Source organism: Tauraco erythrolophus, chromosome 3 (genome assembly GCF_009769465.1).
Source record: "Tauraco erythrolophus isolate bTauEry1 chromosome 3, bTauEry1.pri, whole genome shotgun sequence".
Lineage (NCBI taxonomy): Eukaryota > Metazoa > Chordata > Aves > Musophagiformes > Musophagidae > Tauraco > Tauraco erythrolophus.
In genome coordinates, this window is record NC_141467.1 from 87,580,144 (window position 1) to 87,596,230 (window position 16,087).

At 37.9% G+C, this 16,087-nt stretch overlaps 1 protein-coding gene across 4 annotated transcripts in view; it reads right to left on the minus strand.

The window, feature by feature from the left end:
• Nucleotides 1–16,087, minus strand: part of CSMD3 (CUB and Sushi multiple domains 3) — a 737,988-nt gene that overhangs the window by 322,355 nt on the left and 399,546 nt on the right. For all 4 annotated transcript variants that reach the window (XM_086609528.1, XM_086609527.1, XM_086609526.1 and 1 more), the window contains 2 exons: nucleotides 2,160–2,342; nucleotides 735–1,061 (listed from right to left, as the gene is read on the minus strand). In XM_086609528.1, coding sequence (XP_086465654.1) covers nucleotides 735–1,061; nucleotides 2,160–2,342 — 510 coding nt within the window. The remainder of the gene's footprint in view (nucleotides 1–734; nucleotides 1,062–2,159; nucleotides 2,343–16,087) is intronic.

Genomic DNA, 16,087 nt, shown 5'->3' on the forward strand with positions numbered 1-16,087 from the left:
GTAGTTGCACATAGGAGTCATCCCACTAGCAAAAAATTGCTAAACAAAAGGCAAATAAGCACAACAGACTGCAAACAGGCCACGCATCCCCCTGAATACACAAGGATGACTGGCGCGACAAAAAAGAACAAGGTAAGTAGGACCGGGAAAACAGGAGACCTCCTTTTCTGGGAGTAGGAAAAATAGCTTAAAATCATCAGCCAGAAGGAAGGTAAGACAGAGAAAAAGAAGACAAGCTTGTTGTGGTTTGACTTCTCTTACCAAAGAGCTCCTAGGGCTGCCCATGTTAACCACAGTGACTAGGAGCTAGCAAGGACTGCAGCCACCAGCTGCAGGGTATTATGTACATTCACAGCTAAAGTAGCATATGAGTGCTCAAGAATAACAGCTTTATACATGTTGAATTATATAGGATTCAACCAGCAGAACAAACTCTGTTGTTAGCCAATTTTGTAAAGTTCTGTTTTACAATTTAAACTGGCCTGATTTGTCAGTGTTCTAAACACTCCTATCACAATGATATCTAATCCTGTAAATTGTAAATATACGCCTATTTTCAGTCCTAACACTGTATTCAAAAGACAATCTAAAAACTTAAATTAGGTATTTGTAGGTATGTACGATTTCTTTTAAAGTATATTACTATAATGTCGTTTTTACATACTTGTATGTATCTCCTAAACTGTGTGTTGAAAAGAAAATACAGACATACATTAAAAAATACTACTACTCACTGTTATAAGTGATGTTAAATCCACGTCCTGACATTGAATGGTCAGCTTGAAATTCCAGACGCAAAATATGACTGTTACTAGTAAGATGGGAAGGAACTTCAGCACCAGTAAATGTTCCTATTATAGGGGAATCTGGAGAGTCACCGTCTTTAACTGCAAGGAAGTCAAACTGAGATTCCAAGTCAAAGTCATTAAAAGAGAGATGGATTCGACTCCCAGGATCTGAAATTATTGTCCAGATACAGTTTAAGTTATTCCCATATCCCTCTGGATAATCAGGTGAAAGAACTGTTCCCATTGGTGCAGTGAAATTGGAAAGGCAAGGAACTGTCAAAAAAGAGAGAAAGAAAATAGATATGAGAATAAAACATTTCAATAAGGATTTATTACTAAATTTTTGTAAGAGAGCCTTAAACTTGCTGATTATCTCAACTGAATAATTCAGTATTTGTTGTGATCTCTGAAGCGAGAAAGAAGGTTCTTTTTTTTTCATCTTCTTACTCCTCTCCCTCAATCTCTCAAACAGCGCCCCCAGGTAATAAATAAAGAACATTCTTGTTGCATTGGAAGCCCACAGCCTCCTTACAATTTGCCCGTGTTCAACAATCCTTAATCACTTGGCACCACTTATTTTCTCCTTTAGGGAGCTGTTTAGATGAGCAAACCTCTCACTGAGCACATTAAAGAGGCAGAAAGTCAATAGCGCCCTTATCATTTGTTGTTCACACAGAAGCACAAGAAATTAACTAGCTTCAAAGAAACAACAGAGCTGTTTTGTTGTTATCAGGATAATATTTTATATTTAATCATTTCAGTTAAGCTGTTTTAAATTGAGTTACAAGGATGAAGGCAACTGATTGTACTCTGAATATATTTGATCTGTTCTATTTTAGTGGAAATGTTAAGAAAGGTGTTGCCACAAGTACATATCACACCATTGATTTTATTTATGCTGTATAATGCAACTGGAAGGGAGCTATAAATGTGTATGATCATTTAAATGCTGGAAGATATTAATATATAATACATGGGGAAAAAATGTAAATAATTTAAATCCTTGATTACAATTCAGCAACTTCTAATCTGAGCAAATATATGAACTTATAAGAGTAGCTATAAAATTGTATCATACACATAAAATCTACATAGTCCTACAAAAAGCCAATATTAAACATTATACCACATCATATAAAGGCAACTGCTTTAATAGTTGCTAGTAAAAAAAAAATATTTTAGCAGTTCTAGAACTCGTCTTTGGCATAATCATTAGGCAAATCCACCACTGAACAAAAGTAAATTAATCTGTCAGCAGAATTAATTGCATTATGCTCACTCTGCAATCAGTCACACAAATTATTACGTTTAAGGAAAAACTTATCATAATGTTATGTATTAAAAATAATAATAATAAAAGTTGATACATACAAATGCAGATTGGTATGTTTGCAGACCACTGGTTGTTTTCTTGGCAAATGATAGATTTCTCTCCAATTAATTCAAATCCAAACTGACACTCAAACCTTAATACATCACGGTTCGAAAATCCATCCCCTTCTCTGATACCATACAGTGGTGTTCCAGGATCCCCACAGCTTTCTTTTTCAATTTCTGTTAAAATAAGTAAGAAATTTATTTCTAGAAGAATAAAATGAACTTCCTGTAGGTATATGCTCACATCTAGAAAATACCTATACATTATTGTAAGCAAATGAAAATCATCTGTGTAACAACAGTTGCTGAAATGCACCACTGAGTCTGACTCTATATTCTTATAAGATTCTTAAGCAGGAAATTCTGTGAAAAGATCTTAGAAAAATCAAAGCTCTTTGTGTTAATAGAAATTACTTGAAAGTACTTGAAATTAAAAGGATATGAGGAAAATTATTCCTACTCAATTTTATTTAGTAAAAGTTCAGGCAATAATAATATTGAGTAAAATATCACTTGTAGCATGTGAGCGCTTAAACCTAGCAACAAAGACCAGCATCCCACGGTGTAAAAAAAATATTTATATATGTTTATATTTACATACATGTTTATATATACCAGCTTAAATTGATGAGCCAATGACATGGCAAAAAAAAAAAAAGGAATAATGATAACAAAAAGTGTTGCCCAAAATCAAAAGGAAGCCATATATAAATACATAAATATTTATACATGTTTATATTTACATACATGTTTATATATACACACAGAATGTACACACATGCAAAAATAATGTCTATACACAAATAACATTTTACCTCAGTCGACTTAACTTCAAGGTATCTGAATAATTCTGTCCTCTTTCTAGAATTGCTACAGCTATGATAGTCTCTGCAATTACATACTATCCTGAACTTTCACTGGTAGTTACAAGAATGGAGAGATCTTCTAAAAAGCATTTCTGACCTATATGCATTTCACAAGCTCATAAGGCAATTCAAACTGGAATCATAAAATGTTTTGGTTTGGAAGAGACCTTAAAGATCACCTAGTTCCAACACCCCTGCCATGGGCCAGGACACCTTCTACTACCACCTTCCAGATCAGATTGCTCAAAGCCTCATCCAGCCTGGCCTTGAACACTTCCAGAATTGGGGCATTCACAACTTCTCCGGGCAACCAGTTCCTGTGCTTCACCACCTCAGAGTGAAATTTTCTTCCTTAGATCTAATTGAAATCTCCCCTCTTTCAGTTTAAAGCCATTGCCCCTTGTCCTATCACTACACGCCCTTGTGAAAAATCCCTCTCCAGCTTTCCTGTAGGCCCCCTTTAAGTACTGGAAGGCTGCTAGAAGGTCTTCCCAGAGCCGCCTTTTCTCCAAGCTGAACAACCCCAACTCTCACAGACTCTCTTCATAGGAGAGGTGCTCCAGCCCTCAGATCATATTTGTGGCCTTCCTCTAGACTCATTCCAACAGATCTATGTCCTTCTTATGTTGAGAACCACAGAGTTGAACACAGTACTCCAGGTGGGGTCTCATGAGGGCAGAGGGGGAGAATCACCTCCCTTGACCTGCTGGCCACACTTCTTTTGATGCAGCCCAGGATGCATTTGGCTTTCTGGACTGTGAGCACACATTGCTGGCTCATGTGCATCTTCTCAACAACCAACATCCCCAAGTCCTTCTTCTCAGGGCTGCTCTCAATACAATTTTTGCCCAGCCTGTACCCATTTTTAGGATTCCCCCGACCAATGTGCAGGACCTTGCAACTGACCTTGTTGAACCTCATGAGGTTCACATGGGCCCACCTTTCAAGCCTGTCAAGGTCCTTCTGAATGGCATCCCTTCTCTCTAGAGTATCAACCACACCACTCAGCTTGGTGTCATCTACGTACTTGCTGAAGGTGTACTCAATCCCACTGTTCATCTCACTGACAAAGATGATACTGGTCCCAATATGGACTACTGAAGGACACCACTCGTCACTGATCTCCAACTGGACATTGTGCTGCTGACTGCAACTCTCTGCGTTCCTTATCCACCGAGTGGTCCATCTGTCAAATCCACGTCTCTTCATTTTAGAGACAAGGATGTATTGTGGGACAGTGTATCTTGTGCTCTGCATAAGTCTAGGTAAATGATGTAGATGATGTCAGTTTTTCTATCCATATTCACCAATGCTGCAACCTTGTCATAGAAGGCCATCAAATTTGTCAGGCATGATTTGCCCTTAGTGAAGCCATGTTGGCTGTCACCAATCACCTCTCTGTTCTCAATGTGCCCTAGCATGGTTTCCAGGAGGATCTGCTCCATGATCTTGCCAGACACAGAGTTGACACTGACTGGTCTGTAGTTCCCTGGGTCTTCCTTTTTTACCTTTTTAAAAATGGGGGCTGTGTTTCCCTACATCTGGGTCATGGCAATCCCAGGCACAAATACAGACTGGGTGGAGAATGGATCGTGAGCAGCCCTGAGGAGAAGGACTTGGGAGTACTGGTGGACGAGAAGCTCAATATGAGCCGGCAATGTGCTCTTGCGGCCCAGAAGGCCAGTCGCATCCTGGGCTGCATCAAGAGGAGCGTGGCCAGCAGGTCAAGGGAGGTGATTCTCCCCCTCTACTCTGCCCTCGTGAGACCTCACTTGGAGTATTGCGTCCAGTTCTGGAGTCCCCAACATAAGAAGGACATGGACCAGTTGGAGAGGGTCCAGAGGAGGGCCACGAAGATGATAAGAGGGCTGGAGCACCTTTCCTATGAGGACAGGCTGAAAGAGTTGGGGCTGTTCAGCCTGGAGAAGAGGAGGCTCCAGGGTGACCTTATAGCGGTCTTCCAGTACCTCAAGGGGGCCTACAAGAAGGATGGGGAGACGCTGTTCAGGAGGGCCAGTTGTGATAGGACAAGAGGTAATGGTTTTAAAATAGAGGGAGGTAGATTCAGGTTGGATATTAGGAAAAAGTTTTTTACCATGAGAGTTGTAGAACACTGGAACAGGTTGCCCAGAGAGGTGGTGGATGCTCCATCCCTGGAGATGTTCATGGCCCGGTTGGACGAGGCCCTGAGCAACCTGATCTAGTTGGAGATATCCCTGTTCCTTGCAGGGAGGTTGGACTAGATGACCTTTGAAGGTCCCTTCCAGCCCTAACCATTCTATGATTCTATGACCTGTGCACCTTCTGGTTCCTTAGATGGTCTTGAACCTTCCTGATCTTTTCCTACAGCGGGTGGGACTTCCTTCTCCCAGTCCCTGCTTTTGCCTTCTGTGACTTGAGCGGTGGGGCTAGGGCACTTGCCAGAGAAGACTGAGGCAAAAGCATTGTTGAGTACCTCAGCCTTCTCCATGGCATTTGCAGCCAGGTCCCCCCTTTTGCTCATCAAAGCAGGTACAGTTTCTTTCATCTTCCTTTGTTTTCCTGTGTACCTGAAGAAACCCTTGTTAATTTTCATGTCCCTAGTGAAGTTCAGCTCCAGCTATGCCTTGAGTTTCCTGATCCTTTCCCTAAGGTCCTCTAGAAGGGACCTCAGGAGGTCTCTAGGACAGGCTCCTGCTCAAAAGAGGCTCTGCTCTGTGGTCAGACCAGGTTGCTCAGGACTTTATCCTGTTGGCTCTTGAAAACCTCCCAGGATGGATACTGTTCAGTATCCATCTTGATACTTGATGTCCACATGGGAAGAAGTTTTTCTTTATATCCAGTCTGAACTTCTCTTGTTCTAATTTATGCCCATTGTCCCATCCTGTACCAGTGTAAAAAGCATGTCTCTGTCTTCTCAATAACCTCCTCATAGCTACTAGCATGCTGACACTAGACCCTACTTCTAGAGGCTGAACAAGCCCAGTATAGGCTCCTGTGGTACTCTTCTTGCTCCTGGCCTCCAGTACAGTATGATCCATTAACTACAACCTATGTGCTATCATCCGACCTGTTTTTTATGGGGCTGATTTTTTTTGTTTGGTTGGCTTGGTTTTTTTGTGGTTTTGTTTGTTTGTTTTCTTTTCTTTTTTTCACCTATCCGTTTGTCTCCTACAGTATTCTTGCATCCAAATCAGGACATTATATTCACATATCCAACTCTGGATGAGTGGATGGAGTGAAAAGCCTTGATAAGGTTGAGGTAGGTAACATCCATGCTCTTTCCTTGTCCAGTGACCTAGTGATTTATTATAAAAGACCAATCAGTTTGGTTAGGTATGATTTACCCTTGACAAATTCATGCTATCTGTTCCCAACCATTTTCTTCACGTGCCAGGAAATGGCTTCTAAGAGGACTTGATCCGTGATTTCCCCAGGAATTGAAATAAAGGTCGGCCTGTAGTTGCACAGGTCAAGTTTTTCGCTTTCGTTGAAGATCATGCAACCTTTTTCCAGTCTTTGGGGATCTCTCCTAAACTCTACAACCTACTAAAGGTGACAGAAAGTGGCCTTGCAAGGAGATTCACCTGCTCTCTCAGTACCCTTGGAATGCAGTCTTTTACATCTTAGAAACTTGTAAAGAAAATTCTGTGCTCAAAATAGGAAACTTAGGAATGCATTCATCCTCTACAAATACAGGAAATATGGTACATAGGTAATGGAAATTCAGTACAAAATGTTTTTTCTTTGCCTGTCCCAACTATCACAAATTTATTTCATGAGAGATTCTAACTATAAAAGGACAGAAATCTTAAAATAAAATTACTTTATCACGTGTAGTAATAATAATAGCAACAAATATCCCTAAACCATAGTTCGAAAGGTCTTGCTTAAAAGCTCTTGCTGCCACTTTTGTATGTTTCCACATTTGGTAGTTTGACTAAAAGGAAAAAAAACAAACAAACAGCAAGTATTTTGGTTTTAACTCCAACAATTTTTGTAGGGTCATATTGTCAGCAGCATACACCTCATTTCTCAAAGCTTTCAGCTATTAATGCTCTGAAAAAAATTGAAACGTGACAAAAACAAATAACATTCCACATCAACAAGGAAATGAAAAAGAGTTGAAGATTATTAAAAAAATACTTCACAGAGATTTGAAAAGCTTTATTATTCTGTTTGATTAAAGAAAAATCAAAACCAACAAAACAAAATCATCTCACAAGAAGCACATTTCTTATTGCTCTATTCATATTTGTTAAAGTCGTTCTAGGAAAAGAATAATATAAATCATTACCTAAAAAAAGATAAAAAACAGCTTCAAACTCTGCCCTGAATGCAAACTTCAAATAAAAGTTAAAGCTGTCCTGAAGAACCAACATAAGATATCCCAAAGAAGACACAAATCGACTCCTCCTATCTTCAATGTTGATGATTGTTGATGTCAAACCTACAGAACTACTCAGTTTTTAACTGCTCGAGAAATACAAAGTTTTCCTAGGCTGTCCTGGTAGATTAATAATATTCTAAGTGCCTAAGTCACTTCATATTTCATTTGGGAAAACAAATGTATTCTACAAACTAGTTCTCCAAGAAGTGATTACGTCAAGTAACTTCACGTAGTTTTCTCATAGAATATATGCTAGACAGTAAATGCATTCATATCTACTTCACAATTACTCTCTTTTGGGGCTACTATTCTGATGTAACTGGGCCAATGGCTTTCTCTAATTATTAATTTGTGCTAGATAGCAAGAGTTTCCATGCTTTTTGCCAAATTTAAAAACACATAGCTGAGCAAAGCTAAACAGTGAGCTTGCTCATCTTGTCTTCTATCAGGCATACCTATTAGGAAGACTTAAAGGAACTGATTCTGCATTCAAAAAATTCTTAGGCAGAGTATAGTTATTTGCAGGAGTTAGTTGGAAAAAAAATTACTATTTTCCTTTATGATATGTGATTGCTCTATTTGAGAGATTACATCCGTAGGTTTATATTTCATTTCCTTTCATAAACGCAATAGAGTTGAATGTTATTTGAATGGCAGTTTTAAATGAAATAAACCCCATTCATATCCATTTACATTTATAGCAAATCTTTCTTTATTACTTTAATCTTTCCTGCATGCCTTGCTTACACCACTTTTATACTCTCTGTAAATTTCATGTTAGCAACAGTTCATTTCTGAATTTGAAACAGAACAGTTTTGTCATTACTTAGTTCTGCTTAGGAGCAGAAATTATAGTTGTGGGTTTTTTTTTTTTTTTATTGAAATGTAAATACCTTTTAGATTTGTTTAGAGAACATCAACAAACTTCTTTTGAAACAGACAAGAAAAAAATTACTGCTTACTGGGCTTTTGTCAGATAATCACATTTTAAATAACATGATTTTAGGAAAGATCACTATTTCATCTTTGTTTGAAATCACTGAGGGTGCAAATTACATTCATATTCACGTTTTTTACTGCTAGCTCTACCACTCTTGTTTCAGCTTCCCTGCACTGCATATTAGTTTCAGCAATGCTTAAGAAGTTAGGTTCAGACTGACAAAGTCTCATTTTTTGATAAACTCTCACTAGTCCCTCATTGTAAATAATTCATTTATGATAAATAGAAATTATATCATGCTTGTTTAAGATTTGCAGAAGAAACATTAAGTTTTGAAACAGCTCAACTACTAATGCCACAATTAAAACTTTAAAAAAATTTAAAAAATTGGAAACTTCAGTATGAGTCACCAAATAGTGAAGAGAAATAAAAGGCATTATGGGCTACCCTCCTGGAACATAGCTTGAATTTCTATCAACAAATCTGCATGTGAAAGTCCACCACTTTGTTTCAGTTTGACTCAAAATGTCATTAATTATAATACATTCTTTCATGTAATGCACACGTATAGCGAAATTGCAATTCACAGCAGAAGTCATTATAATTTAGTGGGAACACAATTTCTACAGGATATTGCATAGTATAAGCATTTGGAAGAAGTTTTTTCTAAATAATAACTACCTTTGAAAAGACAAAAGTAATTTTATTGCTTAAACACATTTTTATATTTTATTTTATATTTTGGTTATTTTACATTTTGTTTTATTTTCTCTTTTATGATTTATTCTGCTTTTTGAGATTTGCAGTTCATGTTGGCTACAATAAGAGATGGCTAGGATGGATTTTTACTTTCCTGTGGTTGCTAACTGACTCATAAATCAGTGATCCAAAAGACCAGTATTGCTATTTGTGCCTAAGAAAAAAAAACAAATTTATGCTAATATTATTTCCGTTAGATAGTCCTTTCTTTCTTTGTTGTCTTATAAAAACAGAGAAGCACTTCTAAGCATAAAACCAGTTTGTTCAATATGTTAATAATGAATTAGGCATGATCTTTCAAGGTTTAAGTCTTTTGAAAGAAAAAAAAAATAATCCGTTTTTGTTTTCAGAACTATTTCACATAGAAGGACATTAACAGTGCAAGAAGGCATGATTTCCAGTGATGTTAAAAATCTAACTTTTTAAAAAACTAACTCCTGTTGAGATGGTTTAGCATACTTATTATTTTGGAAACTTGATCTACAAAATTGGTAATTTTGTGGTCACAGTGCACTGAATGAAGCTGATAATTCCCAACATATTTTCTAACAAGAAATATCTAGAAAATATATCAAATTAAGGGAAAAATAGAAAGAAAATTCAGGTAACCATCTCATTTTGTTTTAAATTATACTTTTGTTATTCCTATGTGTCTCACTGAAGGGTTCTTTGGAGTTCCAATCAGTGACGTACTGAAGGGAGAGCCTAAAGCTTCAGTAGCTACTAATATAGGGATAGTAAGATAGGAATGTTCTTTTTCTTATCCTCCGTCTTTGTGAAGGACAGGCACATTCTGGAGGTGACTAAATGGGCATTGGGGAAAAGAAATGGTCAGTCACCACACAAATGCATTTTAACACTCACACTGGAGTTAGGACTTGAAGAGGTAACTTGTCTATCTTTTCCCTCCTGTAACTCAAGGGAAAATAAAGATAAGAATGTGATTCTTATAAGAGAAAACAATTTTGAAAGAGAAGAGATCACTGGTGCACACTGGAAAAATACAATACTGAAGACTTGCTATCACTTCAGCAGAGATTCAAAATCTATAGTATTTCAGGGAAATACCAGGCAAAGACCAATCACTTTTTACTTTAACAGCATTGTAGAATAATGCGCATTTTTGTTTCACTGACCATATCAATGGAAATATGACAGATAACTAGACCTGTTTTGTTATTAGTAAAATTACATTTGAATTCATTAGATGTTATTTGTTGCAACAAAGCATGCTGGATAAACTAAATAGTAATATGTGAAAAGAAACAGAGTTGCAGTATGTAATTCAAAAAGAATTATACTGGCTGTTGATTTTGAATTTGCTATGTCAAAAACTGCAAACATTCATCATCATATATTAATGCACTTATATTTTGCAAGATAATGGGGAAAAATCTATATAATCCCACTTTGAAACACTAGGATATGCACGGTTTATATATACATTACATAACACAAATTACATACCTCATTTGTTTATGAAACTAGGAAAAGAAACTAGGAAAGATACCATTACATATTTGCACAACTTTTGCTCGCAAAGCACAAGGAACCAGCAATAGTATAATCATCTATCTTATCTTGAATATTAGAACTTAAATCATAAGGAGAAAAAGCACTCAAAAAGCAACAAGCAGGAAAATAAAAAAGAATAACTTATGAATCAAGAACATATATTTCTTAGTGTCAATTAAGATGATAAATAATACAAGCAATTGGAATACTATGCCATATGTCTTCACGATATGCATATTCAAGAAAAAGAATCTTAAAGATATGTAGCAGACAAACAGTTATGGACCGATTTCAGCAAGATCTTAGACTATGCTTACCACTTTATATGGGAAAAGATTTGAGGTTTGGTCACATTTACATGTAATAACGTTTAGGTATAGCTATGAACATACAATAGTTCATTGCTATGTATGTTCAGTAAACAAAACAGAAAGCAATTTGAATGTCCTAACAGATGATACCTTCTCCTAAATATTAGATGCATCTTCAAATAAAGGAAATAGTTTTGCCTATTAACTGTTACTGTTAAAGCATGAGAATTTTTATAACCAAAGGATGGAAGTTATTTCCAAAACAACAAACAGCCCAGTGTCACGTGATTTTCAGTTATAGTTTAAAGGTTATCAATACCCTTGTGTCGTGGTTTAACCCAGCCAGCAATCAAACACCACACAGCTGCTCACTCACCCTCCTCCACCCTTGGGGGAGAGGGAAGAGAATTGAAGGGGAAAAGGGAAGGAGACTCATAGATTGAGATAGAAAAAATTTAATAATTGAAATAAAATTAAAAGTAATAATGATAAAAATAATAAAATAATAATAATATATAAAAATGAGTGATGCACAGTGCAATAGCTCACCATCTGCTGACAAATGCCCAGCTGGTCCCATCTAGCGATCGTGAAACAGGGAAGTACTGAAACCGCAATCCCAGAAGAACAAGAGCCCCGAAGAGAGATTTGAAGAGCACAAGCTTCCTGACCAACCCTCATACTGAGCATGACATTGCATGATATGGAATATTCAATTAGTCAATTTGGGCCTTAATCCTAAACATAAAATCAAATCCTAAGAGTTGTGGGTCCTTTGCTCTGGCTATGCTCTCTCCCAGCTTGTTATGCACCTGCACTCTAGCAAAACATGGGAAGTTGAAAAAGCCCTTGATGTCTCAGCACCAACTATAAACATCAGTGTGTTCTCAACATTCTTCTCATACCAGATCCCATACTAAATCCCAAACACAGCACTATTCTAGCTACTAAGAAGAAAACTATCCCAGCCAAAATCGGGACACCTTGCTTATTTCTATCAGATTTTTATCTACAAATTCCATGTCTTAGGAATTTCTGACATATAAAATAATTTTCATCTTAACCACTATTCTCACTCAGAGCAATTAGTTTGATTTATTTAGCCTCAATTCTGATCACAATAGGTTTTATATTCATTTTAGTTTAATTTGGTTGGTATGTTTATTTTCTTATAAGACAGGAAAAAATGGTGTGCTCTTACATGTGGTGTGGCTATTTTCCTAGCAAAAAGCAAGTGTGAGGATAGGGAATGAATCTTGCATTAAGTTCAAATACAAATGGGCTGGAACAATGTCTGTATCAAAATCATGAGAAGGTGTACTCCACAGGACCTCCAGCTGTGCCTGACTGCTGTGGATGAGAGATCTATCAGAGTGTGTTGCAGCACCTTCTTTGTGCTCCTGGGTTCCCTTACAGAAGAAACAGGTATGCAAAGGCAGGAAGGAGAGGAGGAGGAGGATTTATGCATACAGAATTCATGTATGCATTCACAAGATCTTTAATGTACAATGCATTATATAGAACACCCGTCAAAGAGTGTAATGTTAGTCAGTGAAATTCTACAGGGGAAAAAAAAAAACCAACAAACCTATAAAAGAAGCAGGTGTTCTTTCTCTGCTACGTAGGTGTTGGAAACCTCCTGCACCCTTGCTGAATTGTGCCAATTGTCAAGGTACTTTCTAATTTCCTGATCACGTAAAGTGATGAGCTAGAATGTGAGCCCTTCACAAAGAAAAAAAGCGTAATTAATCGAGGGTGGGTAATGGGGCTAAGGTCACTTTTGGGAAAGTCAGATTCTCAGGTACCTCTGTGAATGCAGTGGGAAAACAATGGCAGCCACCACTGAAAGTAATATTTTATGTGTATCACAAATGCCCAGCGTTTCTTGTATAAGAAAAACTAGTTACAGTCATTCTCCATGACAATAGATTTTTCAGAGGGACAGCAGTTATATCTGCATGATTTTTATTATATAATTTATGTAATTTTTTTACCATAAGCATGAAATATTTCATAATTAAGTTCTATTATATATTGTAGGTACTTACAGACTTTATGATTAGATATACTTAATTCTTTTCCTCTTCAGTGCCATACTCTGTCTTTTAAAGTTGAGTTATTTACTAGTCAGCTAGCAATAAGCTGTCCCAGATAATGAATGAGACCTGTGAGGCTTTACGTAATAACTGCACCTTCAATAAAATAAGTTACTCTCTTAATTTAAGTTTAGAAAATGAACTGCCCTGTAGAACTCTACCTACAAAAACAGTTTAAGAGCACCATGGGACTTCTCATTCATATAAATGTACACAAAAGATGGCGTTCAAGTATATATGTCTTGGAGAAAAACGAGAAAATAGTTGCACATACAAATCGAAATAACAGAGCATTGGTCAAAAAAATAAAATGAAAACGCTCAAATATCCTCAACTATAAGTTGTATATTTCTTCTCTTTATGGAGTTGTCTTTAGAATGTAATTGAGGATGAAATTTTTTCCACAACCCTTTAAAGTACATATTAAAATTTACAGACACCAGTCTTCAGGATTTTTTTTGATTTAAAAATTCGAGTAGAACCATACTATTTTCTAAGTTTAAATTGTCTTTTCTCCAACATTCTACCAGGTATTTCCTTGCTGGCATCTCCCATTATTCGCTTTGTTTAAAAGCTATTTAGAATGTTCAAAAGTCCGCTGAGTTAAACAGCTGGGGCATTAAGTCTAATTTCAGCCAAAAGTACAAACAGAAATATTTAAATTCTAAGAGAAAGACAGAAGAAGTAATAGTCTGAATACTGAGGTTTATTACCATGCTTAGCAGTATTTAGAACTCACAGAAAAATTGCTTACCTTGTTAACATTTTGGAGTCTTAATTTACAGGAGCATATAAGAATATTTTCATCTTTGAGTACATACTTTGGGACTGAAGCAAATTTTAAGTACCATGCAAAATAAAAACACTGATTTGATGCCCAAACTAATGAGAAAATATAGTCTAATACTCAGAAAAAAAACAAGATGACTCATATCCACGCTATTTGTTACCTTACACAACATAGCCTGTCAAACATGTTTTAGCTAATCAACACTGTTCTCAAGCTCTTTGTATCAAATGCAACCTCTTTACTGCCTCAACAAAACAAAGCATGAAGAAATGCTGGGCAGAGAACGAATTGAGAGCAGCCCTGAGGAGAAGGACTTAGGGGTGCTGGTTGAAGAGAAGCTCAACATGAGCTGACAACGTGCGCTTGTAGCCCAGAAAGCCAACAATAGCCTAGGCTGCATCCAAAGAAGTGTGGCCAGCAGGTCGAGGGAGGGGATTCTGCCCCTCTACTCTGCTCTTGTGAGACCCCACCTAGAATACTGTGTTCAGCTCTGAAGTCCCCAACACAAGAAGGACATGGAGCTGCTGGAGAAGATCCAGAGAAGGGCCATGAATATACCCTGGTACCTGGAGTACCTCTCCTCAGAAGACAGGCTGAGAGAGTTGGAGTTGTTCAGCCTGAAGAAGAGAAGGCTCCAGGGAGATCTTATAGCAGCCTTCCACCACCTAAGGGGAGCCTACAAGAAAGCTAGAGAGGGGCTTTTGACAAGGGCATGTAATGATAGAACAAAGGGCAATGGCTTTAAACTGAAAGAGGGTAAATTTCAATTAGATCTAAGGAAGAAATTTTTTACAATGAAGGTGGTGAAACACTGGACCAGGTTGGCCAGAGGAGTTGAGGATGCCCCATCCCTGGTGGTGTTCAAGACCAGGTTGGATGAGGCTTTGGGCAACTTGATCTTGTGGAATGTGTCCCTGCCTGTAGTAGGTGGGTTGGAACTATTTGATCTTTAAGATCTCTGCCAACCTGAATAATTCTATGATTCTATGAAATCATTAGTAGGTCCAGGAAAATATTCATTTAGTAGAATACTTGGTTGCATTAAAACAACTTAGTTTTAAAGCATTGTGTAATTTATTTAAATATATAGTTAATGTCCATTGGAGGTCTATGTCTGCAAAATCTTCCTGTCTGTGACTTGTGTTACTCACCCTATCCACTACTACAGTGTCTTATTAGTGCCTCTAATTCTACACAGAGCTTTGGCTTCAGATGGTTTTAGACTGTCAATGTGGTTCTTGGCCACCAGGGTTCTGGTCCCAAGATCCCCCATCTTTCTCCTTTCTATTTTGGTCAGTTATTCCCTCCTGGCACAAAGCAACCATATCTTTCCAAAAGGAAACTAGGGCAAACTAAAACCAAAACTAAAACTACAAAAAATCTCAACTCCAAAAAATCAGAACAAATACCAGTTGCCATCACCCTCAAACAAACAAACAAACAAGACAACTCCCAGATTCATTCTAAAAGCACAGAGCAGGGTATGCTCCTACAAAAATCATATAGTGAGTTTGTATAGGGTTTTCGTGGCAAGGTTTTGGTAGCTGGGGATCTGCAGGCTGGCCAAGGCTGAGCCCATCAGCAATGCTGGTGGTGCCTCTGTGACAACATATTTAAGAAAGCGTAAAAAAATGCTTCAAAGCAGCTGTGAGAGAAAAGCCATAAAAATGCAAGAGAAACAACATTCTAGAAACCAAGGTCAGTAAAGGAGGAAGTGAAAGAAGTGCTCCAGATGCCAGACCAAATATTCCCCTGCAGCCCATGGAGAAGACCATGGGGAAGCAGGTTGTCCCTCTGCAGCCCATGGAGGTCTATGCTGGAGCAGACATCCACACTGCAGCCCATGGAGGACCCCACACTGTAGCAAGTGGATATGTCCTGAAAGAAGCTGCAGCCTGCAGAGAGCTCGCACAAGAAGCAGGCTCCTGTCAGACCTGCAACTCCGTGAAGAGGAGCCCATGCTGGAGCAGGTTTTCTGGCAGGACCTGTGGACCCCCTGGGGGCTCCTCCACCTGGGGTATCCATGGTGGAGCAGTCCATTCCTGAGGGACTGCACTTCATGCAAAGGACCTATGCTGGGACACTTCTTGAAGAACTGTAGACAGGGGAAAGGACTCCACATTGGAGTAGTTTGTGAAGCACTACATCCCATGAGAGGGACTCCATGCTATTGCAAGGGAAAAGCATAAGGAGGAAAGAGTAGCAGAGATGAAGTGTTATGAACTGAGCACAATCCCCATTCCCCATGCACTTGCACCACTTGGAGGAAGGAGAAG